Here is a 27,030-nt window from a genome sequence, read left to right as displayed (position 1 = left end):
ATTTTCAAAAAGTGAACGAAGTTATTTATCCTCTCTAATTCTCTACATGTCTTAGTAAAAAAAATTTAATTATCGTGGATGCAAGATTTCAAGAGGATAGAATTCTTTTATCTTAAAATTAACAATAGGTGGGATCCTATTAATTAATGATTTAAAAAAATTGATAATGCAGGGTCTATAGAAAAAATATAGGGAGATTTTGTTTTTTTATCTAAAGAATATTAAATTTTTATATTTTGAATATGGTATTGAGATGACGATGGGATTGATATGATGTTTAATTTCCGTGTCCGATTGGATAGGTAAGATATCCGATCAATGATCTGGACGTCCTAATGTTTATGGGAGTGGGAATGTGCGCGGGAGTCGGATAACGTAAAAGGCTATATAAGACGACATATTAGAGATTAAAAAAAAAACAAAAGTTCATATAACTTAAACAATTGAAGATGTCCTTAGAAAGGGCCTTTGAGCGCCACGTAGGAAAACAAATCTGGATCGGATAATCGAGAGGGATTACAATACGGTACGATTAGCTCCTGGCCTCCTATTGATCGCGTTCCCCTTCGCCTTCAATCGCCCCGTTCGCAGTAGCCCACCCCACCCGCCTCCGTTGTACTCGCTCGCGCTAGCGATTTCACCGCAGCTCGCTCTCGCGCCGTTCGACTATCGTCGTCGGTCCGCCGGCCCACCCCTCGGGCGTCGCATCTTCCGGCCCTTTTCCACGAGATCACTCACTGGGGGGCATCCTCCAGCGATTTCGCCGCAACCCACCCGCACGGCGGGTCGGACCGACAAGTTTCCAAATTCTCATCAGTCGGCACCTCGCCGGCGCCGATGGCAGGAAAGCCACTCGCAACCTCCTATCCAATGCCCCTTTGCTCTATCCGCCGCTCGCTTCTCTTCCTTGCTGCTCTAACTTTGATCTGCTTCTCCCTTGCCTCCCTCAGTTCCCTTCGCTTATCTCCCCAACTCCTCTTGCATAAGGTATCGATCGCTACACAACAGCCAAATATTCCTTTTACTCTGAATAAATTTTCCTGTTTTATTCTTTGACGTATTACGAGGATTTTTGGTGTTGAAGGTCTCCGTGGCTGAATATTCTGGTGATCTTCCCAGCCCGGGACTACATTATTCCACGATCTATCACTCACCGGATGTATTTTTGAAAGATTACGCAGAGATGGAGAGGAAATTTAAAGTATACATCTACCCGGATGGGGATCCAAATACTTACTTCCAGACGCCAAGGAAGCTAACTGGCAAGTACTCTAGCGAGGGGTACTTCTTCCAGAACATCCGGGAAAGTAGGTTCCGTACTGAGGATCCTGATCTGGCTGACCTGTTCTTCGTGCCAATATCTTGCCATAAGATGAGAGGGAAGGTTGGTTTGATTGTTCTGTCTCTTTTTCAGTTATAAATAACAACTCTTAGTTTGGTTGTGGCTTGTGTGTGATGCTATATCTTGTTCATTTATATTTAATACCACTTTATTATGCTTCGCTTTTTTCCCTTGCTAATAGAAATCAATGTTTGCTATGTGATCTAGCGGGCCTCATTTTCTGATTTGTTTGGAATTCCATGTTTTGCGATTCCATTTTAGAGGAAACTGTAGTTTGTACAGACAAATTACTGTTACTTCAATTTCACATCATATGGGGATCCAATATTCACGTACAATATAGAATAGGATGAAAATCAAATTGCTGTGGAAACAGTAAATTGTTACCAACTTTCTATTAGATCAATAATGTTGTAAGAAAGTTCTTTTCCATAATGCAATATCTATCTATAGTTGAAAAATTAGAGACTTTCAGAAAATTAAGCCCCTCATTTTTTTTTTTTTTGCTTCTCATTATTACTGGCACTATACTTAACAATGATTTTTTCCATTTCATAATATTTAGCTACTTGCAGAAACGGTATATGTGACTGTATGAATTGCACGATCACTAACTCGTTTGTGAAATGTAAGAATTTAATGAAGTGACTACTAGTACTATCTGGCCCAAGTGGAAGCTGCTTTAATTCTCATGATTTTAGCAACTATTAAAATGGATTCTGTAAGAGAAACAAGAAAGTTTGATAGGATGCAAAAAAAAATTCAAAAACTGAGTGAATGAATAACTAATTGTTGTGGAACTTTGGAGTAGAAATACAAAAAGAATTGAGGCATGTTGATGTTCCACAAACTTTCACATTTAATGTGATAGTTTGAATACTTTGAGATAGGTTCATAAATGGCATAAGACCCAAAATTAGTTATTTTTTTGCATGATCATATGTAAGAGTGAGTTCATCCCATATAGAAGTGAGGATGTTGGAGTTCAGGAGAAAAGTTCCTTGACCAATCACTTCATTCAGGTGAACAAGGATGGTTTGGATGGATAAAACAATTCTGATTGTTTTTATGTGGATACAAAACGTTAGTAATGAAGTTCTCTGTCAGAATTAGATTTTTGTTGTATAAAGTTAAAGAGTGCCGAGCACATGACTGTGGTCAGTTATGTAATTTGGGTGCTAGTGGGTGGAGATGTGAATTTGGGTTGGTATATCTGCTACCTGTTCTAGTTTTGTATATGATCCCCATTTCAGAACCTAAGTGTGATTATAATTGTGTAATAGTCTTATTTATTAAATATTTCTGACTTGGGCAGCTTGTTTGTCTTGGAAGGAAAGCTATCTTATACTAATAACATGAAGAGCAACAATTTTCCATTGAAGAACTAGAGACACCATTTCATGAAGTTTCACTTAAAGGCTCTCAAGTCTCAGCAAACTGCTTTTTTGACTTACATGTTGACACTTGACAACAGAATCTATGGTATAAATAAAATGTTGAACTAGGTAACACCGAACCTAGGGCGACCAACTTGACCCCACGGAAGTTTTCCACTGGTCGCTAGGGTAAATTGGGAAGCGCTCGCGGCGAGCGGCCCATAAGCCCAACATTCCATGATTGTGCGCCTCATTTGGAGTAAAAATCCCTACAAATGCGTTGTAGTTGGAGATCTAACCGCGGATGCCTGGGTGATAATTTGGCGCCCTTCTGTTGCATCGTAGCCCCGGGGGCAAATCTATGGTATAAATAGGTCATAGGTATGTGGCTCAAATCTATGGTGATAAATTTATGTATGATGAGTTGATGATTGAGATTTTGTTCCCATTATATTATTTAGGCAAATTGTAGTTTGATCCCCTCAGTTTCCAAGAAATTCTTGATTTATGTGACTGATATGTTGATTAATGTCATAGCTCATAGGTGTCATAAGATTCTGATTCAGGACTTAATATTAAGCATGTAAAGTTTCGGTATTTTGAATCATGTTAAAAATCAGATCAATTAGGAGCTGACCAATGAATTGAACCATGTGTTGCTGGAGATGGGCTTGAGAATCCTTTTGAAATCTGTATGCTTAATCATCAAGAAGATTAGATGAGGAGATCTACTACAAAAAAGCATTACTAATATTTCCACTGTTGTCACTTAGGGCAGAGTTAGAGAAATTGTCAAATTCCCAGGTGAATATATCCTATGATTAAGGGTATGGTTCTGATGGGTGCATTCCCACATGCCCACATGATTCTGTGCAAATAGTCTGGCAATCGTGTACACTGCTCCAATCAACAAGTCCAGCACTATTATTGTGCACAAAACGGTAGAAAGAAACTACAGATGGACCCACACATTATTCATGTACACTTTGGATGATTTCACAATTAGCTTTAGGAACTCAAACTAAATATTCCTAATGAGTAGTCATACTTTTTATTGATGTTAGTCACTTGGAAGTGCCTTTGCATTCAGATAATACTATTTCTATTTTTTTTTTCTTTTTCTTACCAGTGAAGATTTGCACTGTGATTCGAGCCATATATTTTCCTATGTCTGAAATTCATTTTAAACTTTGCAGGGAATATCTTATGAGAATATGACCTTCATAGTTCAAAATTATGTTGAAAGCTTGATCAGTAAATACCCATATTGGAACAGAACATTGGGTGCAGATCACTTTTTCGTAACCTGTCATGATGTTGGTGTCAGGGCATTTGAAGGAATTCCTATGGTCACAAAAAATTCAATTCGTGTTGTCTGTTCACCTAGTTATGACTTTGGGTATATCCCACACAAGGATGTTGCTCTTCCTCAAGTTCTACAGCCATTTGCTCTCCCATTAGGAGGAAATGACATTGAAAACAGGTGAAAAAATCTAGCTAGTTTACCTTTCCTGATAATTAATGTGAATTTTAGAACATTCATATTCTTTGTTATTCAATTGATGAGCCTGGATGCACCCAAGTTTTGAGAAGTATATATGATTTTTCATGACCAAGATCTGATATGTAACTTGGAACAGCCATATGACCTGAGTTGAATTCTAATTCATACCAAATGGCCTATAGTGGACATCATGTATGCAGATTGCAGAATGTCAGAAAGTATTTTTGATCTATCATGCCAGTCTCTGCATGTGCAATGAATATTTTCAGTGATATATATAGACATTAGCACATGTTCTCTTTCTTGCTTGGGGTGTCAGATAATTTGATGGTATGCATTGCCCATCCATAACTCACATGGCCTCACAATTAGAGATCTTAATGTTTTTCTTTTGATTATTCCAGTCTTTGATGATCTTGTATTCGCCAAATGCTAGGATAACATAACAATATTTGCTTCAATCGGAGAATTAGTTGATTTAATATTCAAGGGTAACTAAGTGTAACTTCAACAGAATGAAATAAGAGAATATTGTTCGAGATAATTCAAACATATTCAAAGGCAACCACAGATTCTATTGTTAGAAAGTTGAATTGATTAGAGTGGTAGGTGTAAGGGATAGAGAGAGAACATAGAAAACTTTTTAATTAGTGTAATAAAAAAAAAATTTAGTGGTCATCCTTTCAAGGAAGTTGAAGAGCTTGAGCCAAGTGTTTATTAAATTGGCTTATATTTTTTTGTTTGGCCAAAGAAGGATTACTGCATAAATCAAATCTAGTTTATGTTTGTTAAAATGGAAACTAAATGATTTATTTGATTTGGTTTGATTAGTTTCCTAAGTGGACTAACCAACAGTCGACACTAAGTCGCTTTCTTCCTTACATTAATACTAGATGAACTTATCAATTATGTTTAAGATAAACTTTTTTTTTTTTGCTGTTGTTATGTGCAAATGGCATTGTACTAATTGATGGGAACATAAATATATTAAACTCAAATCTTGAATTATAAAGATAAACTTTAGAAATCAAAGATTTTAAGTTTAGTAAAGCACAACTTAAATTTATGTAATGTAGTTTTGATATAAGAAAAAGTGGTGGAAAAACGAACACTTAGTGTACACTTGTAAGAATGAAAAAAAAAACTTTAAAAAAAGTATGTAGTAGCTAAGAAAAAATCACGAAAGAAGTGAATGAAGCCAAGAATATAGCTTTCAAGCGCTTGTATCGACGACTTGATACAAAAAAGGGAAAAGGGACATCTATAAAAATAGTTAAAGTGAGAGAGGAAAAAAATCCTACTCAAATAAGATGCATTAAAGATGAATCTAATAATGTACTAGTAAAGCATGAGGAAATAAAGGAGTGATTGAAGAGGTATTTTCATCCACTTTTTGATAAAAGTTTAAGTAACCAACTTATGTTAGGAAGCTTAAGTAGGTCAGAGGAGTACAAAAATTTAATTTTTTATCAGAGAATTCAAATTTCTAAAGTAGAATGGGAATTAAATGAGATGCAAAATAGGAAAACGGTTGGATTGGATGATATTTTAATAAAGGTATGGAAGTGTTTAGGGAAGTAGAATATTGAATCATTTACGAAGCTATTCAACCTGATATTAAAATGAAGAAAATATTTGATTCGTAGATAGTAAGTATTCTAATCCCATGCATAAAAATAAGAGATGGACAAAATTGTACAAATTATATGACATTAAACCAAGGATTATAATTTCGTTCTGTGTCGTCGGGCACGGACGAAATTTACCGTCCCGCTTAACGCACAAAACCAGCACCGCGAGTCACTTTGTTTCGTGTGTCACTGCATTCATCACTGTGGCGATAGGAGGAATCACGTCGCGTATGTCACCAGCCAGCAAGGACGCGTGCGTCGCCAGCAAGGACACGTGCATCGCCAGCCAAGAATTGCGAGGCAGACGAAGGCAACCGGCGAGTAGGGAGACAGTTGGGAGGCAGCATCAAGCATCACTCTCCGAATAGGTATGCGTTTAATTTGCCCTAAATGTGAGACCGGAGACGAGGGAGTCTCACCGGAGGCGTCGCGGGACGCCTCTGGCGCCTTTGGAAGAGTCACAGGGCCTCTGATCATCTTCGCAGAACTGCAGAAGATTCAGAGGTGTCGCAGGCGGGGCCAAAGATGTCACAGGACGCTTTCGGCTACACCAGAAGCGTCGCTGGACGCCTCGCCCGTCGTCGTCGTCGGACGCCTCGCCCGCCACTGCCGAATGCCTCGTCCACCGCCACCGGACGCCTCGCCCGCAGTCGTCGGCGCCCGTGTTCGCGTTTCTGTTCTTCGCGAAGTTCGCAAGAAAATAAATCCCATCATTTATTTAATTAATTGAAAACTTTTCTAATATGATATTTCAAACATGCTTTTCTAAACTCCAATTAAATTATCCCAATAAAATATAAAAAAAATATTAATTAATATCTTGAAAATTAGTTTTATTGATTTAAATTTTATTTAAAAATTTTATTTTTTTTTAAAAAATCTAAAATATCAGATTTATATTCTAATAATTTAAAAAAATATTTTGTATTTTTTTACTATTTTACATAATTATGTAAATTATTTTTTAAACATATATTATTTAAATTAATAATTAAATTAATAAATAGTCAATTTATATAATTATTATATATAAAGTAGTATTTTTGTGTTAATTTATATACTTATTATAGATAATATTTTTTTATCTATGGAGTTGCTCTAAGCAGAATGTTGCAAGAACCAATGCTTCCATCTGATTCATGTCGTTCCTTTTGATATTAGTAATGTAACGTATTATGATATATCAATCAAACTTAGTATCAATTTTAATTCAAGTCTAGATCAATTTTCTTAAATAAAAACTATATTTAATTATTTTTTCTAACAATATTATGTTGTTCAATAATTTAGAATTTATATAAAATTAATATACAACTTATTTTTAAATTATACACAATAAACATATTTATCTAATAATTACTATATATAAATTAAAAAAATATCAAAATCGTATCGTTCCGGTCTGGGACCGAAACCGTGGCACGGGTCGAGATTCAAAACCTTGCATTAAACTAATGAGTCATAGTTTGCAACTTTGAGGAAGAGTGAGAGAAAAAACAATTAAGGAAACTAAGAAGATTGAAAATAATTTGAATTCATGCTTGAAAGATTGATAATAGAAGTTATATATCTTCTCAAACAACTCATCGAAAAGTATTGGGAAAAAGAAACCATACTTATACATCATATTCATTAACCTAGAAAAAAACCTATGATAGAATCCTGAAGGAAATCATGTTGAGAATTTTTAAAAATAGATATATTAGCATAGCATATATTGTAACAATTAAGGATATGTATAAGGATATAATGATAAAATGAAGACTCCAGGTGGATTAATTGAAATATTTTCTGTAAAGATAGGATTACATAAGGATTAGTTCTATGTTCGTACCTTCTTAGACTAGTTATAGATGAACTATACACATTCAAGACACATTATGATGGTGCATATTGTTTGCAGATGACATTGTTTTGGTTGATGAAACACATGGAGTAAATGCTAAGTTTAAATCTTGGCGGGAAACATTGGAAGTAAAAGACTTAGTAGAGGAAAGACAGAATATATGAAATTTAAGTTTAGTAGTATTAAACGTATCAAGACAATTGCTAAGATAGGAGATGAGGAGTTATTGCAACGGAGAATTTTAAGTATCTATGATCGTTTTTGCACAGAGATGAAATAGTAGATAGAGATGTTTTACATAAGAGACAATAAGATGGTTAAAATAGACGAGGGTGTGATGTGTTCTTTGTGATTGTAATGTACTTCTAAAACTTAGCGAGAAGTTTTTCAAAACAACGGTTAAACCTACTATATTATACGGAGTTGAATGTTGGGTTATAAAGTGAATATACAGGCTAATGATGAGAGCCATAGAGATGAAGATGTTAAGGAAGATATGTGGACATAAAAATGAACAAGATATGAAATGAAAATATTAGAGAGAAAGTCGAGATTGCGTCTATTGAGAAAAAACTCCGAGAGTTACATTTAAGATTGCATAGGCGTGAACTTAGGGGTCTACTAAATGTCAGTGATGTGAGAACATAACAAATACATACATTCATAGAGAAAGAGGAGACCAGAGAAGATTTGTTTAACAATGATAAAATAATATAACATTCATTTACATATATAGATGAAGATAGTAGGAAATTGAGTCCAATGACTTAGGAGGATCTCTATTTGCCCACTTAGTTGGATACAGACTTTATTGTTGTTATAGTCTTGATATGAAAGAGATATCATAAAACTATGATTAATAAAGTAATTAATAAAGAGTGAGTGGTTGAAATGAAAGTAACTTTTGGAATCTTGTAATCATTGTTGCCTTTTATGGTAAATAGATTTTATAAGATTGGAGGTTTGCCCACCATATAAATATGAGAGCATGTGACAATTAGGAAATAAGTAGAGGTGAAAAAACTCAATGTGTGAAATTACTAGAAATAAAAATCAATAGTATTGTTATTTAAGATTGAATAGGTGTAGCTTAAACGAATAATAAAATGTGAAAACAAGGTAAAAATTTTATGAGCATATTTAAATGACCAATATATTGTATAACTAGAAGAGCCAAATTGGTTAGAGTTTAACATAAGTATTGTTTTCAAAATTGGACAATATTGATTGGATTTGGCAAGTTCTAGATTGACACAGTCCAATGTAGTTTTACTTGGGAAATTGAGCATTAGCTTTTGTTGGTTCTGAACTTGCTAAATTTAAGAAAGTATCGAAGTAAATAGACAGAACAAACTAAAATAAATTGCATTAAAAGGAGGATTATATAAGTGAAATGAAAGAGAGTGAGAAGAGATTCTTGCCAAGGACGACCAACTATAGATTGGATTAGAAGAGAGGGAGAAGAGATTCTTGCAAAGGACCACTTTGGATTGGAAGAGAGAAATAGGAGAATCTTGCCAAGGACCACCATTTGTAGACCTTTGCCATCTCCTCATTAGTCATTCTTTCTAATGTGTGTGTTATGTGCATTTCGTGCGATTTATAATGGGTTATTATGGTGGTGATAAAAAATAAATTGGTGTTCATTTCTATCGTGTGGGAAAGAGAAATAAATGTATGGTGAGGAGGGGGATATTGGCAATTATCAAACAAAATGAACTATATTAACAACATAGTAGATTATAGCGAAAATAATAAACAAATCTATAGTCAAAATTATATCAAATAACAAATAAAGAATACATTGTAGAATATTTATATCAAATAGCATAAAAATTGTTTTGAATAATGTGGAGAATTTGTTTAATCCCGTATACTTTTAAAAAATGTCTAATAATAGTTATTAATATATAAATATTTTATCACTAATTTATTATCGATATCAAATTGCAAAATTTACCAATTTTATATTTTGATAATAATATTTTTCTTTTAAATAAACAATTATAATAAGTGATATTGTTGAGGACCTAATTGTAAAAGGACTAAGATTCCTTGTAAATGCACCAAACTTAGGGAGGTAAACATAAAGTGACAATAGTGTAATATACTAATATATATAGGTAGAGACATAGTTTGTAGAATCGCGATCCTACGCAGAATCAATTTAGTGCCAGGATCGAATCGGATCGGTCGGGATCGAATCGTAGACTCGTACGATCCTTGATTAATAATTAGAAAAAGTACCTAAAAAACTCATTTACATATAGATAGATAACTAATTTTACATATATATGCAATTATTTACACTCAACACCTCAGATTACATTACTACATATACAAATTTAAATTAACTAGTAATTTAACTACCATTCTCGCATAATAATAATATTTATATTTTCATAACATAAAATAAAATAATAAAAAATTTCTATTAATACAATAATAATAACACATTCAACGTCAAAAATATTTCCTTGGTTTATAAGATGATCAAATTTAAAGGCCAGCAAAGCACCTAACGTACATAACAGAAGCTATTGAATCATTTGATTCAAATATGAACGTCGAAAATAATCTTCTAAAGACTGGTTGATGTCACACAATACTAGACAATAGGCATCCAAAAACTCATCATTTTGGAGAAAAGTAATGACAAAATGTTATTGATAAAAAACTAACTCAAAAATAATTAAACATATGTTTAAATAATTTAAAACCCTAATAAGATGAAAAAATGATAATAAAAAAGATAAAATCCTCCAGACATCCGAAAATGATTTAAATGATATTTTTTGGGTTTGAAATAGGGTAGTTAAGGATAAACTTCGAAATTTATTAAAGATCTCTGAATGAGCTTTGATTTAATGTAAGTCATACCAAATCTTCTGCAGTTCTGCGAAGATTGGGCAAACCTCATATATCTTATACCATCCTCGAGGCAATCATCAATGTAAGCCATACCAAATCACTTGGAGCATGATTGCACTGGCAATCTTCTCCTTTTAATGTTTGGCAATTCGTTCAACTTAGGTAAAACTACAAATAAAATTGAGACCCTACACCTTAGCTCCCCTAAAGCTAGGAGTTTTTCAATTTGTTCACTAGAGGAGAATATCAACTTAAAGCTTTCATTTTCTTTCTCTTTGACACACATCAAAAAGAGTGCACTAAATGTTAGGACAAGATTGAGTAGATGATGGATACACTAGAGGAGGATGAATAGCATATGTACCTGCAAACACAAATTTCTATCTACTCTTGCTAATCTTTAGCAAGGTTACACAAGTTAATATAATGGAATAAAAACAAGCACATACCATTCAACTCAACACGTGATTTTTACATGGTTCAACAGACCCTTGGATTCCTACTCTACTTCCTATGATTCATCGATGGCTTAATTCTGAAATACCACTATATTTTTCCTTCTTGGCCCAACTATCAAAGGTGGAAAATTTTTTTACAACACAAGGATTATAGGAATTGATTACAAGTAAAAGTAAAGGCTTTGAATATGGTTTTTCAAACTCTATTTTACCGGCCTTGAAGCCTTCCCCAATCCCTCCTTTTATAGCCTTTGAAACCTCTTATTATAATTTGATTTGTCGTCAATCAACCAATTGACTATACCATCAGTCAACTATTTTATCGTTAAATTGAGCTTTAACTACTCTTTTTTGCTTTTCATCCTTACCATCAATTGATTGAAGTGTCACTAGTTGACTGCTCACTTGATTAGTCATCCGAATAAAACTATTTGTTTGTTCCTCTTTGGCCTCAGTCGATTGAACAATCAACTATTTCATAGTTAACTAGATTCCACACTAGTTGACTAGTCAATCTCTAGACCTTGAATCTTTGGGGTTTTGGATTTCCCTATTCCACCAATCCACTGTTGTGCATTACTAGTTGACTGGGAACCCTACTAAGACTAATTCTAAGGTCGAGCTTGCTTATGTTAAATTGTATCTTCATCTTCTCTAATCTCTATGGATCTTCAAGCCACTGAGTGTGCCACCTTGGTCATGCTAAGTTACAAGCTCTCTAAGCTGTAAGCCCGTGCACACTCAAATTATAAACAACAACAACAACCAAGCCTTTTCCCACCAGGTGGGGTCGGCTTCATACTCAAATTATAAGACAAAAAATAATTTAAACCCTTTGCTCAAATATCAAAATGTATGGACACATGGACTACATGGGACACGATTGCAGCAACACTAAATACAATCTAAACTCATGAAATATATCACCAACTTGTATTCCTAATCCCCATTATGAATCCAAATGGGATACACAAGTCATTATGATCAAAATAAGCTGCAAGTTCCAATTCTAAACCTTTTGCCCTCATCCACTCAACTCCCTTATGAAGTTTCATGCCTTTGTTTCAAAATCCATTCTTTTTTTTTAAAAAAAAAAGCAATCCTAGGTTTACAAAATATGAAATTGTATTTTCAAATATAAATTTTTTAACTATGATCGTTGAGCCAAATATACATTATGAATATTTAGCTTTTCCCATAGTTGGTCAATCATTATTATCAAGATATTTATAGTCCAACAAAATGTATCATAAACATTGTGAAGCATTTTGTACATCTTATACATCTCACTTGATATCTATATTTCCTCAATGTGAAATTTTAAGTTCTTCCTAGGTTTTGTGCTAGATGTAAATAAGGTATTCCTAACTTTGCAATGTGAATCTACCCAAAGTATCAAGTTAACCATACTAAGTAGATATTGAATTAAATTCAACGGTTGACTACCCTAAGATACTCTAAGAAGTAATAAATGATTTAGGCACATAAAATATATCCCTAATCAGATTTACTGGGTGCTCCTTAGGAATCCATTTCCTATGTCTTCTTTGTCTCCAATTTCCCCAAGTAATTAGACAATGATATGCCTTTTGATTTTAGAATTCCTTGTTTTCTGGCCCATTTTTGCTAAAGTTAACTTTTGACTCCCTATCATCATGCTCAATGATTTAACGACAATGATTTATCCTTAAGATATCTAAGTGTCCCCTTAACCCCTTGTTCTCTACCTCTAAATCATGCAATTGATCACTAGGAATAGAGTCTTCTAATTTTATTTTCTAAAATTCCTTCAAATTTCCTAAGATGCACATTTTCTTCTTAGCTTTACTCAAAGATCTAGGTAAGCTAAAAATTACATCTAATAAATTATATATATATATATATATATATATATATATATATATATTTTAACTCACTGTATCATATTTAGTCATATAATTGGGCTTCCTCTTAAGCTCCCTTGTTCTTCTTCGTTGAATGTTGAGATTACCCCATCATCAGCAATGGTGAAGGCTAGAAATAATCTCTCCTTGACTTCTTCTTAACCATTGGATTCTGCTCTTTTCCTTTCTTCTATTTAGGGCATTGATCTCTTATGTGTCCTTCCTCTTGGTAATTGAAGCATCTCTCGTTTTTGTTCTTCTTTCTTCTTAGTATCATCCTCGCATCACTCCTGCTAAGATTCAATTTATGGAAAACTATGCCTACTTGTCTTATCATGTAGGCTTCTTCATAAGGATTTCAATGATAAGTCCAATAGAGTAGAATGTTTTTTCTTCTTTCCCTTCCCCTCCTCGCTTGTCGTAATAGCTAATCTTCTTGTTCTAGGACGCCCTTCTTTAACTAATCTTGCAATCTTAAATTCATACAATTCTATAGTAGAAAATGTTTTACTTGACATATAAAAGGTGTTTATCGTGGGGACCCGTTGAGGTGTTTTATAGAAGCCTTTCATGGCGCTTCATAGCATGTCTTGGTTTCACATTGTCTCTTTGATGTTGGTCAAGCTATTGATGAGCTCCTTGAACCTTGCATGTAATTTTGTCATGGTTGTCTCCCCTTCTTGCATCTTGAAATTATTTATTTGGGCTCTCAAGAGGTCTTGTTTGGCCAGCTTTGTCTTCGTTGTCTTTTCATGCTATTGCACTAGCTTCTCCCAAAGCTCCATAGTGGAATTGCAAGCTCTAATTTGATTTATCTTATGTATGGGGAGCACATTAAGAAAATGATATTAGACTTTGCCATTCATCTTCTACTCATGCTTTTGCTTTTTTGTCCATTGATTCTCATACTTTATATTTTCATCAGTATCCCTGGACACTTCAAAACTATTTCGTAACAGTTAAAGGTTTGAAAGTACCTCCATTATAAGGATTTGTTATAACCTTGAGTCTAAAGGTGAAAAAATCTCTTACAATAATGTTTTTTACAAAATGGACAAATGAAACTAAGAAGACCAAGGCTAAGATTGCACAAGAGAGAAGTTAGAATATAAATACAAATAAGTCTTCTAGCATCTTTAGCTTCACTTGTTTATTATTTTGTCGCAATCAATCAACTGGATGGACCATCAGTTGACTGCATTCCTGATCACAACAGCTCATAGTGTGTCAATGGCTACCCTGCTTTTCTGTAGTCCTTATGGAATCCAACTATTGTCATTCGACTATCGACTATCTTTAACATTTTGGTTATGCCATCAGTTGATTGGAATTTAGCATCAGTCGATTAATCCTTATTAGTCTATTGTCCACTTGATTTAACTATGAACTAAAATATTCTATTTGTTGGTTGATTAGCTTGAGTTGATTACTTGGTCAACTCAACTAAGTCGACTAAAATTCATCAGCAGTTGACTCTGATCAGTTGAGTAGTTGACTATCCAGTCTACTTAGCCACGAATGAAAACATTCTGTGCTAGCTGAATAGCTTAAGTCGAGTACTTGATTGACTTGACAATTGACTGGAAATCACTTTCAGTCGATTGGATCATTGGCTATGACCATCCTAATCATGGAGTTCTTGCCTAGTTGAGGACTACCCTCACCCAAGTACAAGTTTTTCAACTCTCAACTCATTTAAGAGTCATCTTGTAGCTCCTCATTGCTCACAAAGCCTTCTTTCGTTAGGTTATTTGTCGCTCGAATGCATTGAGTCCTCAGCTCGCTTCAAGTGTCATTCTTCACTCTTCACCTATGTAGTTCCCCTCCTCTAGTTGAGTTGCACCTTAATTCCTCTTGTCCTATGGTCCCTTAATGTCTCATACCATCCTCCAATCCTCTAACAGATCTTGAACCATCAAGTCAATTATTAAATTTGGCCATGCTAAGTCTCAATGTGCATTTCAACCAAGTCCCTGCACAAAGGTTTGTACTAATTTAAACTGTTTGCTCAAATATCAATACGTAAGCTCGAACCCGACCACTTAAGGCACTATTGCACTAACAAATTGACCTTACCTTAGAGATAGATTCTCATAATAATTTTTCACTTTAACATGGTATCAAAGCACTTTAGACTTCCCTCATCTCCTTCCTCAAAATGGCAATTCCTTCTCCAAGGAAGTCACTTGCTCAAATTCACAACTTATCTCATTTCATCTATCATCTATTTTTTACTCATGCTCTTTGATTTTATTATTTTTTTTAGATGGACATCTTTTCCTCTAGAAGATCCTAAATCACTTGGTCCAAGCTTCATCTTTGCCATTGCTAGATGATTTGTCTTCAATGGTTCACCACACAAGTCGCCATTAAGTTTGGAATTTTGTGAATTTATGACTTTTTATGTTGACTACCTCTGAGATTGTAGCACTCATAGGTACAATCATACAATTTTATGAATCTCATAGAATTGATATTTAGATTTTTTTTTTTTTTGTCCAACTGATCCTGCTATCAATATATGAACTCTAGGTCAAGGGATGAAGTCCAAATAAAATTCTGGGTAACATAATTAAAAATAGTATACTAGATTTGAGTGTCACTAGCAATAGAATTTATAGAATTCAATGGAGAGCTGAGTGTCTGTAGTTGACCATAAAATAGAAGCGACTGATGATGATGTTGTACCAAACATCAATACTAAAAATCGCATGATAAGAATGATCATGACTGTATAATTAGCCAAATTCAATCTATTAAGAACTAATGGTATAAGGAAATCCAAACTCGAAGAGCTGGGAAATATGAGTTCTTGTGGTCTGGGAATAAAGATGTCCAAAGAAACTTGGCAAAATTCACAAGTTTGTAACTGAGATTAATATGTTATGTGCACATTGGAAATTTGACTTGCTGTATAATTTTCAATGAAACTCTGTTGAACTTAGCCTGGGTTGTTTCTTTGAGGACTCTAAGATGCTCTGCAAAAGATGATGGTCATGCTCTAACAACTTGCTTTCCTTGAACCCTAATAAACACCAGGACGATACTGGGATTTTGGGCAGGTCATAGAAACTCAAAAATAAGAGTTATATTAGCTCGTGTATGGGAGAATGATACTGAGCTTGCCATTAGCAACAATCGTATAAGCAGGGCTATTGGGAGGTTGGTCTATCAGAAGACATTCTACAGGACAAAGTTCTGTATATGTCCCGGTGGTTCCCAAGTCAATAGTGCTCGTATAGCCGACTCAATTCACTATGGATGTGTTCCAGGTCAGTCACCATTTAATTACTGATATATCAACATTTATTATTTTAACATATTTCAATAATCCCAAGGTTGTAACTTTTGTTTTTTTTCATCTTCATAATTGTCAGTTTGCTAATAGAATTTGTTTTTCTAATTTGCAGTTATTTTATCCAATTACTACGACCTGCCATTTAATGACATCCTTGACTGGCAAAAGTTCTCTATTGTGCTCAAGGAGAGTGATGTCTATCGGTTGAAATCTATCTTGAAGTCTGTGCCGCATGAGAAGTTTGTTGATTTACACAACCACTTAGTTGAGGTATTTTCTAATTATTTATTTATGTAGAAAAGATACCTGCTTGCTACCTAACCACTTTGACATGCTAATTACGCTTATAATCTTATAAAGTCAGTGTGAATATTAATTATGACCATGCACTTTGATTTGTCCATTTTATTCTGAACCTTGTTTAAGTTTCAAATATCCAGTTGTCAGATTCCTCCAATAAATCTTAATGGAAAATTAACAGATTACATGGTAGTTTTAAATTTGGAATATAGAACAAATGTACTAATACTAATTCAGCAATCATGTAGATCGACAAAATACTACTGAAACATTGCTTCTTAATAACATTGTTTTACAATTATGTTGTCTAAATGATACTTGAATGTCAAAGCCCCTCTCTAAAAAGAAGAAAGACTGGTTATGGATAAGGGATAAATTGTTTTGTCAAAAGTAGACTTATCCAGTAGCATATCTGCTTTTGGTTTTCTTCTTGACACTTAACAACATTTATCAGGCCCAGAAGCACTTTGAATGGCATTCACCTCCAATACCTTATGATGCATTTCACACGGTGATGTACGAGCTTTGGCTCAGACACCATGTTATTAAATACTGAGTCAAAGGCTAATGGATGGACATTTTATCCAACTTTTGATGAAATTCTGAACTGGTCTGAGGCGGCCAAGCACAACTGCGAATAGAGATGCAATATACTTATCGAATTCAACCACAGAAGTAGGAAAGGAGAAGTCTTAAATGAGTTTGGAATCTTTTGCTCAAGCATCTTTGCAGTTGTGTACCAATCATTTTCATCTAGAGACAAAAGAGGTTTCAACAAGGTAGATAGCAGGCGGCAATATGCCATTTTGTTTCATTCTGGAATATTAATCCCTCTAAATTGCGGCTTCGTTGTGTTTTGTTCAGCAATTTGCTGTTGTAATCATGGCACTTGGCACTTGAGCGATGGAGATGACATAACGACCTATGTTAACTTGCAGAGTTTCACTTGCCAGTTTGCAGTCTCTCGTGTACAGTCACTTTCTTTTATGATATAGGTGTAGAAATTTTATTATGACATTTTTTAACAGATTAGCTTCTGAAGCTATGGGTAATTGTTAGATACAAGAATATCTAATGTCAGTCTGCTGCCAAAAATAAGTTGATACCGATTCCAATTTGAGAATCTCGTAAGATTCAGTCTTATGTATTAGTTACCTGTTTGGTAACCAAACATGAGATTGAATATTTAGCTCTGCTGAAGAGAAACACAACTTAACTTGCTGGTTAGGGGAAAATGCAGACACCCTTTAAGAATTTTTATGAAAAGAGGAAGAGGAAGAGGAAGAAGAAGAAGAAGAAGAAGAAGAAGTTATATCAAAGTAGCTATAGAAAAGAACATTGGATCACAATGTCGTCGGAGAAGAGGAGGAAGAAGAAAAACAAGTGATTGAGTAGAGCTTGGCAAAGGGAGTGCAGGGAAGACTCCGTTTGCTTCTATTAGACCAATTGGATGTAGAGATGTAATACAACGTATTCGATGATAAGGCTAGAGAACATTATAGAGTAAAGAAAGAAGATCAAATCGAATTGTTGTGGGTTATGATATGATGTCCATGGAAATTTTGCACTAGTGCGGCAATATTTTGTGGGAGTGCCTTGAGATGGCGTGAAATGATATATGATTATGATTGATGAGACATGTCGACCAGCATCATTGTGGCAAAAGGCGAATACAATGATGCTGGTCGACATGTCTCATCAATAGCAATATTGCAAGGAAGAGGAAGATTAAGTATAGGGAACTAAGCATTATCATCTTGTTCAAAAATTGCTTTGAGCTAAACGCCGCTATCAAAAGCATGAGAACTATAGTAGTGCCAAATTTTAGGAACTAAGAATGAGAGTCTATTCCAGCCGTAGAGATCTTTGCAAAGGCATTAAATAAGACAAGTGAGATGAATCATTTATATATTCTTTTTCAACAAGGTAATTCTCACAGGATGTTCTGTTAATTAGAGGATGATATATTTACTATAATGAAAGTAACAATCGATTTTCAATGGACACATGTACTATAGAAAAAAACTCCTCCACTCTTTAGTCATTTGACGGTAAGTTATAAATTGATTTTATGATTTACCTTCCTTCACATAACTTGAGATAATTATAAAAATATTTAGAATATACGTAAATATCTTTCACTACAATTTAACAAGATAATATGTGAGAAAGAAAATTTTGACATGCCCTCAAGTGGTTATTGTCAAATACATGTACATACAAATGTTAAACAATTGAAAAAAAAATTGAAAACTTTTTACTCCATAAATTTATTTTATCAAACAACTTGATAAATAATATTTCATATAAAATTATGTCAAATGGACGTAAATAATAAAATTATACCCAAAGTATGTATTGGTAAATTTAACATAAATTTGAGATGAAAGATGATTTGATATTTTATTAAAAGACCGGCTAGTCTCGTACCTCAATTTCATTGAGGCCTCAATTTTTTAAAATTTAATATTATTTATATTTATTTTTTAAAAATATTTACTTTTAATTTTATATTAATTAGAAAACATCGATTTTTAATTTTAGATTATTTTAATTCTATTTATTTATTATTAATTTTTAATGGTATATCTTATATTTTAAAATGACTCTTCCTTAGCTTATAAAATAGTATACGGTACTTATCAATATAGTTTCACAAGATTTTTTTTTGAATTAAAGTTAATGAAATTCAACAATATCTCAAGAAAAATTAAATAATTTTATCAATTGAAACAAAAAAATTATTATCAAAATTTAAAATATAAAAAATTTAATTAGTAATTTTACATTTACAAAAAATTTAAAAAAATAAATTTTATATAAAATTCTATTTTTAAAAAATTAATTATTTTTTTTACACCTCGAAAATGATTGAGTCAGGTAAAAGACACACCTAATATTTGGTATTTATCAAAGGGGTGTCATAGCTTTAAATTTATCAAACGGTGCAGTAAACGCATGAATGTACTTATAGAAGCATTGTTACCATAACTAAATTAGAAATCAAACTAAAAAGATTCTAGTTCAGTAGTTGGTTGAATCAGTGGGTGAATTGGTTAAATTGCACATTGACCAAGTCAAGACAACTAAGAATTGAAAAATTAAAAAAAAAAAAAAACTTATATAAATATATATCTAATATGAACTTAAAAAATGTGTTAATAATAGTTTTCAAATGATATATATCATATATTAAATCCTATATTATATAACATTTTCAATTATCAAACATTACAACTTCCATCAAAATATAGGCATCAAAATTCAAAATATATTTATAATACCTAATGAACATATATACATAATGTGCTGTGATAATTCTATAAATGAACATATTGTGGACGGGGAGGATAGAATGCTATCCTCCAAAGAAAGAATATTGTGGTATAGAGTAGATATTCATTTTTCTGATTATTACAAGTTACATGACCACTAATTCATTCTAAGAACTGATCAATAGTTGTTTATAATGAAGATCGACTGTTTATATGATGAGAGATTCGTTCCCGAAATAATTGTACAACGGCAAAGTAATTTCTTAATTTTTAAAATATTTAAAGATCAGAGTCTTAATTTTGATAAATTAATGGATAATTTTTTTTAATAGACTGTTTATCTCAAAATTTTGTTTGAATTATCATAATGACACAGCGGCTTATAATCTAAATTTTTAAGAAAAAATAAAAATACAAGAAAGTGTCAAAGGTTAAACTATGGTGGTTGTGTTGTAAATTTAGGGTTTAGATTAAGGTGGTTAACTTTCATATTTTGAAAGATGATACGAGGAGAAAAATTGAGGCTTCTTATCGCTAGAATACAAAGAACATCCCTGCTTACAGAGATAGCACAAATATACCAAATCGCCATTTTTCTTTGGATTGACAATTCTCGGATAACAACAGTGTCCAACAGCATGTAGCATGAGAAGGAAAAAAAAAACATAACTGGAAATTTGGAAAACACTTAGAAAATTGGGGTCCTAGTTCTTGTATTTCATGGTGGCCATTTGAAAGCCGGGCATGTCGAATGATGCAGCAAACTTCTCAACGGCCGCCTTCAGCTCCTCAATGTCTTTGTTGTTCACCAGGCCTTTGTTGAAATCTTTCAGCAGCTTTCCACGTTCCTTCTGAATGCTCAAGCAAAGGGCGACGGCCTGGTGAAGGAACTCTGCAATCTGCTCAAAGTCCTTCTCAATCAGGCCTCGAGATGTCATCGCCGGAGTGCCTGAGAAAGAAAACCACAAGGAATTTTGAATATTTCAGAAATCAATGATCGTCCTACTCATGAATTCAAACCAGAAGCAATTAAATCATGCTGTGGAGAAAATGTTGCTTACCAATTCGAACACCACCAGGAGCCAATGCACTACTGTCACCAAAAACCGCATTCTTGTTGACAGTAATGTTGCAAAGATCACAAAGTTTCTCAACCTTGTTCCCTGAGATTTTCAAAGGGAAAGGTGAACTTGACTACAAATGAGCAAGAGAAGGCTGTATGAAAAAATGGAATTGGTTGTACCAGTCAAACCAAGAGGTCGAAGATCCCATAGAACAAGGTGATTCTCAGTGCCATCAGTGACGAGCTTGTAGCCCTTGCTCATCAGATAATTCCCAAGAGCGACGGCATTGGCCCTAACCTGCTTGGCATAGGCCTTGAAACCAGGTGTCATTGCTTGCTTCAAGGCTACAGCCAAAGCAGCAATTTGATGATTGTGAGGGCCACCTTGGAGAGCTGGAAACACTGCAAAGTTGATCTTGTCTTCAAAATCATAAACAGCACCTTCCGGCTGTCCCTTCTTTGGAGGCTTTGGGCCTTTCTTGAAGAAGATCATACCAGACCGAGGTCCTCTAAGACTTTTGTGTGTGGTGGTGGTTACTACATCACAGAAGTCGAAAGGGTTTGCCGCTTCCTACATCACAGGGAATAGTCATCCTAATTAGAGAGTAGTCATACGTCCATAGCGATAGCTTTGCTACTAAAATCAAAGCATTCCTAATCAGTCAGTGTATGCAGGCATCAAGAAACTGAGAAATGGGGCAAACTGATCTTAGTATGTTATCAAACAGAAATCAGGAACCAGATCTAATAGTTGATACTTTAGATATGTATAAATCCAATAGAATGAATGGAATTGAGCTTGCAGGTCTATTATCACAAGGGCAAGCAATGCATCAAACCTAACCTTTCAAACCAAATCAAATCAAGACAAACATTTGATACTGATTTAAAAATACTGATTCTGGGCCAACGCAGTTGTTAAAATAACTAGATTCGAGGATTAAAACTATAACCATTTACCTGAGCAGCTACAAGGCCACTGATGTGAGCCATATCACAGAGCAACAAAGCCCCGCATTTGTCAGCAATGGATCTAAATCTACCGTAGTCCCAATCTCTCGGGTAGGCACTTCCACCGCAGATAATGAGCTTGGGGCGGAAGTCCAGGGCTTTCTCCTCAAGCTTATCGTAGTCGATATATCCGGTCGTGGGGCTGACCTTGTAAGGGAGACTCTCGAAGTAAATGGAGGTGGCAGAAATCTTCTTACCCCCGGAGGTATAGTAGCCGTGGGTGAGGTGTCCGCCGGAAGGGAGATCGAGGCCCATGATGCGATCGTGGGGGTTGAGCAGAGCAGTGTAGGCGGCGAAATTGGCAGGGCTACCGGAGTAGGGCTGGACGTTGACGCCCCACTCGGAGGGATCGAGGCGGTAGGCAGCGAGGGCGCGGGAGCGGCAAAGATTCTCGATGGCGTCGATGTGCTCGTTCCCGCCGTAGTAGCGATTTCCGGGCATGCCCTCGGAGTACTTATTGGTGAGGGCGCTACCGAGGGCCTCGATGACGGCGAAGGAGGTGAAGTTTTCGGAGGCGATGAGCTCGATGCCATGGGACTGACGGTGCTTCTCGTGCTCGATGAGGTCGTAGATCTCGGGGTCAACGGCGGAGAGCGGCGAGAGGCCCCATTCACCGATGGGCTCCATGGCGCCGGTGCTAGCGGCGACGGAAAGAAGGGATCGGTAGTGGCGGAGTAGAGGGGGAGAAGGAGGGAGAAGGAGCCGGAGGGGAATCGGAGGAAGGGTGAGATGGCGGCGAGGCAAGCGTGGAGGATGGTTCAGATTTATAGAGGAGGAAGGAGTGAGGGTTTGCGATGACATGATCGTGGTTGGTGGCGGTGATGGTCGAAGGAGTGAAGATATAGATCATTTTATTAATTTTGATAACAAAAAAAATAAAATAAAATAAAACAATTTCGCTCCTTGATTTCCTGATCGCCCGTTTGGTGAATGGGTCCGAATTTATTTGAATATGGGTCCGGGGAATGCTACCCTTCGGCTAAAGCCGTTAATTTAGGTGGAATATATCAATTTAGGTTGGATATATCAGATTAATTTATCATATCAAATAATTAAGACGGATTAAATTAAAATTTTATTAATTCATTTTAAGATGGGATAAATTTAGATGGACTGTCTAAGCCTACGATACTTGTGGGTTGGTTCATAGTAGATTTAAGTGGTCAAATTTTATATCAATTTATTATCTTTCTTTATTATTAATTTAAAATAAAATTAATATTTTTCATAGGCCTTATCTTATAATTTATTTACCTTTAAAATATCAATTTATAAATATTTTTAATTAATGAAAGTTTTTAAGAAGTAGAAGGTGAAAGTTATGATTTTTTTTTATTTATTTTTTCTTATGGACATGTGGGTTGGCCCGTAATTCATCTTAGATTGGATTGGGAATTTCTGAATCAGCCAAGATGATGGGTAGATCCACTCCATCCCATCAAATGACTGGCTCGGCATGGGTTGACTCATCCTGTGATGGATTGACTTGTCTGACAACTCTACCTTCAATCCACTTTTTTACGTTGACTGATAGGATAGTAAATGAGTTAAATTTTATGATATTCACTATTTAAATATATTTGCTAAGGTAACTAAGTCAAATCTGAGTCTAAAATAAATTAAACTGTTGAAATGATTGTTCAAACTTAATTTTATTTCTTTTTTACGAGTTTGAATTAAATTCATTTAGATATTATTAAGATTTATTTATTTTTAAAAGTTTATTTAATTATTTATCATATTAAAATTTTATTGATGAATATGATTTATGAATATTATTTATGAATATTATTATTTATAAATGTCATTGGTGAATAATTTATAATTTTTATTTATGCATATTAGCTAACTCATCATTTAATTTTATTTAACTGACTTTATATGTATTAAAGGAATATAAATAAATTTTTATTAAGTTGAACTCAATTTATTTCGTTCATTTACAAATTACAATCTCATTGGTTGGTCGAGCATTTCTCTATTCAAACTCAACAGTTCGCGACTTGTTTACTAGGAGGCGGGAACTGCTGCACCTTCAGTAGTGGAAGGATCTCGGAAAGTTAGAGGAATGTGAATTCTTCGAATTTGGTTACTACTGAATGGAGGATGGTTATTCACAACCTTTTCTTCGCTTACTTGACAAGAACAAGAAGAGAATTAAGGTACGTGTATAGAAAAATAGCACATTTTGTCATTCTCTAAATCCCAACTCTAGGAGGTTGTTCCTTTTAGTGAACGTGATTTTTTTAATTAATATTATATATTTAATTTATGTCGATTAATTTTAAATATTGATATGATTTCATGAAAATTTTTTATTGATCATTAAAGTAAATTAAAAATTATTTACAATGAATAATCTATCAGTCCAGTATTTTTAGTATAATCATTTATTAAGAAAAATTTATCATTGATCTAACATATGTCTAAAAATTTGAGAAGATATTTTATCATTGCTACATCACTCCTCCGAAGGGAAAAAAAAATACAATAAGCTGTTGATTTTTACGGTGGAATGCAGAAGCTAATCCTCATGGCACTTGAAGTGAATGTGAAAGATTAAAGGTTAATTAGGTATAAAGATTTGCACTTTAATCTATGGATTGATTTGACATTACTTGAGGGTGGTGAGGGAAGGTCAATTTTGTCCCCACATTGATAATGTAATTCGTTCAAGTATTAGGTAGTGCGAGTGTAACCATAGCAACCAACACGTAGACGAAAAAGCCAATGTGTTTTTTTTAGGACAAAAAAGTCATCCTGTTCAAATAGTTCGAATGGTTTGATAATGGTCAAATATTTAACGATCGAGAGTTAATTTTGGAGAATTAATAAATAAATTTTTTAATAGATGATTAATTTAATAATGTTAGATTAATAAACTATCCTGCTGTCTGATTTATTTTAATAGCCGATGAAAAATCGTGGACATTGATTGAATATCGGTGCCAATTAAAAATAATATTATTAGACAATGGGTTGTTGGGAGAAAAAAAAAACATGATTGGGATGTTTGGATCTAATTAAAGATATAAAACAGAGGAGAAGAGGGGTAGGCAGAGGAGTAGGTTAATGTTAACGTCGACACCAACTTCTATTTTTAATTGATTACCAGCCTCAAGATACATTTTAGTACTGAATACATTAATTAATTTCTATTGCCTTTTCATTTTTCCCCTTCACCAACCTCACCAACTACAGAAGGATCTTGCTTTGCTTATTCAGCACTGGGAGAGGTTTTAATGTAATTGTCCGTCTAAGGTAGTAATGAACACATCTATAAGGGTGTCTTTGTTTGTGTAAAATAATTTATTTGCATAAATTACCTTGTTTTAATTATTCAGTTGTCTAATCCTCTGAGCTGGAATTCATATATACTCGCTCCTGATCATTTGACGCGTGCATTTTTTTAAAGAAGGATGAGCCGCTACCAGATATCAATGAGACAATGGTAGCAAGCAAATATAATGGCTTGAGCCCCACCGAGTGATGGATAGTTGGAAGCCCATAGATTGGACACTCTCATTTATGTTGACATCTCTAAAATTTGTGCTGAAGAAAATCATGATTTCCCTTGCAATAATCCAGTCTTCCAGATTAGATATTACGAATAAATCGCATCCAACCTCCAAAGATAGCTTTTAAGGAGATGATGATAACGGAGCGATGCTCATCTCATATTAGATTATTCCATCCGTGGCTTAGATGTTACTACTGAACCGTCTCCGACCTCTAAGAAGAAACTTCAAAAGGTATATGGTAAAATGAGCAGTCTTGTCTTTTACTGCATCTATTCTACCTATAGAGTGGATTCTATAGTTGAACCATCTCCAACCATTTAGAGAGATCTTCAAGGAGATGAAGATGAAGGGAGCTGACCTTGACGACATTGATCATATGAAGAGGGGGGTCACCTCCAATCAGATCATTCCATCTTCGCCTTGGTTATTAAAGCCTCAACTGTCTTCAACCGCCAAGAAGGGCCTTCACTCGGATCATCCCAATTCTAGCCTAGCTAGTACTACTGAATCAATTTCGACCGTTAGAAATTCAAGGGAGTTCATTCCTTTCATCTCTCTATTAAGTTTGTTTGCTTTCATACTTAAATTTTTACTTTGCACTTATTTGGTCTTATCTATCTGTTGGTTTAATTTGGGTTACATCCAGGGCCGTAACTTCCATGAGGCCAGAGAGGCGATCGCCTCAGGGCCCAGCCCAATGAAGGGCCCATTTTTTTATTAAAAAAATGAGAGATATGGACCCTAAATGGCTGTTAAACCTATTCTCACGGTTCCGAGGCACACACCGACGCATGACTCTTATTTGTACATAATTTATTCTTCGGTGTTGCTCTTCTTTGCACGTGATTTCTTCTTCGGCGTTCTTTCTACTAAAACACGGATTCACGGAACAAGAGGTAATCATAATCTTCTTCTTTGACCATCTTCTTCGTCTTACAACACGTGACACTAATTGTAACCTAATCATGCAACAAGGATCGTTTGTGCGATCTAATCGCGTCGATTCTCACAGTGACTATCTCACTCGATGCAGGTTGGCAGTTGGCCTTTGTTCGCGTGACTTAATTGCATAGCACGGGGCTGCCACACGTTACCTCAGTCGCTTGTGCGAACTGCGACCTAATTGCATGGTGGTTACTACTTGTCGTCTTGCTACTGCCTGTGGCTACCGCATTGGTATCAGTATTATAGGATACACTAAATGAGCTACCAATGTTATCTATTGAGAAAGAAATAGTTCGACAATTGAATTATGCAAATTTGATAATTGTTTTTATCTCTAAAACAGCTATACGAGTAGTGTTTATATAATTATTTTAAATATTTATTATTATTTTTTGTTGATGTAATATATTTATTTTTAATTTATTTATATATTTAATATATATGTTATTTGTAAATTGAACTTTATTATTATTTATCGTAGCAGAAGAGTCACTTTTTTAGTATGCGTTTCAGGTCCCGTTGTACACAGGTACGGCTCTGGTTACATCTCCCTGTATATTCTCTCGTATAGAACTTTGAGAATCATAAAAGCTTATTAAATTTGACTATTGAGTTTTGAAGTGTTGGCATGACTGAATAGAGTGATTGCATATAGCCAATAATATGATGATGAACTCTGTCTTATTTAATTAAGTTTGATAGTCAT

General features: G+C 34.5%; 2 protein-coding genes and 1 long non-coding RNA gene across 4 annotated transcripts; 2 read left to right on the top strand and 1 right to left on the bottom strand.

Annotated features, from left to right (window-relative positions):
- Nucleotides 1-467: 467 nt before the first annotated feature.
- Nucleotides 468-17,521, top strand: LOC122051456 (probable glycosyltransferase At5g03795). Of its 2 annotated transcripts, XR_006131445.1 has the most exons (7): nucleotides 468-987; nucleotides 1,085-1,384; nucleotides 3,915-4,201; nucleotides 15,951-16,183; nucleotides 16,322-16,479; nucleotides 16,964-17,288; nucleotides 17,374-17,521. XR_006131445.1 is itself a non-coding variant. In XM_042612603.1 (6 exons), the coding sequence occupies exons 1-6, from the start codon at nucleotides 838-840 to the stop codon at nucleotides 17,063-17,065; spliced, it is 1,230 nt and encodes a 409-aa protein (XP_042468537.1). In that variant the 5' UTR covers nucleotides 468-837; the 3' UTR covers nucleotides 17,066-17,521. The 2 variants fall into 2 exon arrangements, 1 of the variants encoding a protein (XP_042468537.1); XM_042612603.1 differs by having other exon boundaries at nucleotides 16,964-17,521.
- Nucleotides 17,522-20,360: 2,839 nt separating this feature from the next.
- On the bottom strand, nucleotides 20,361-22,679 carry LOC122051455 (serine hydroxymethyltransferase 4-like). The gene is made up of 4 exons (XM_042612602.1): nucleotides 21,808-22,679; nucleotides 21,028-21,418; nucleotides 20,846-20,947; nucleotides 20,361-20,733 (listed from the first exon to the last, which is right to left on the bottom strand). Exons 1-4 carry the CDS (start codon nucleotides 22,657-22,659, stop codon nucleotides 20,489-20,491), a joined length of 1,590 nt encoding a protein of 529 aa, XP_042468536.1. The 5' UTR covers nucleotides 22,660-22,679; the 3' UTR covers nucleotides 20,361-20,488.
- A 2,759-nt stretch (nucleotides 22,680-25,438) lies between these two features.
- LOC122053610 lies at nucleotides 25,439-26,658 on the top strand. Its single transcript, XR_006132266.1, has 3 exons — nucleotides 25,439-25,610; nucleotides 25,701-26,275; nucleotides 26,413-26,658. It is a non-coding gene; the product is annotated as an uncharacterized LOC122053610 (long non-coding RNA).
- Nucleotides 26,659-27,030: the final 372 nt, after the last annotated feature.

The sequence above is a fragment of the Zingiber officinale genome, chromosome 3A (assembly GCF_018446385.1).
Source record: "Zingiber officinale cultivar Zhangliang chromosome 3A, Zo_v1.1, whole genome shotgun sequence".
NCBI classification, from domain to species: Eukaryota; Viridiplantae; Streptophyta; class Magnoliopsida; order Zingiberales; family Zingiberaceae; genus Zingiber; species Zingiber officinale.
Note: the sequence above shows the minus strand (reverse complement) of the source record. Positions and strands in the feature narration are given on the sequence as shown.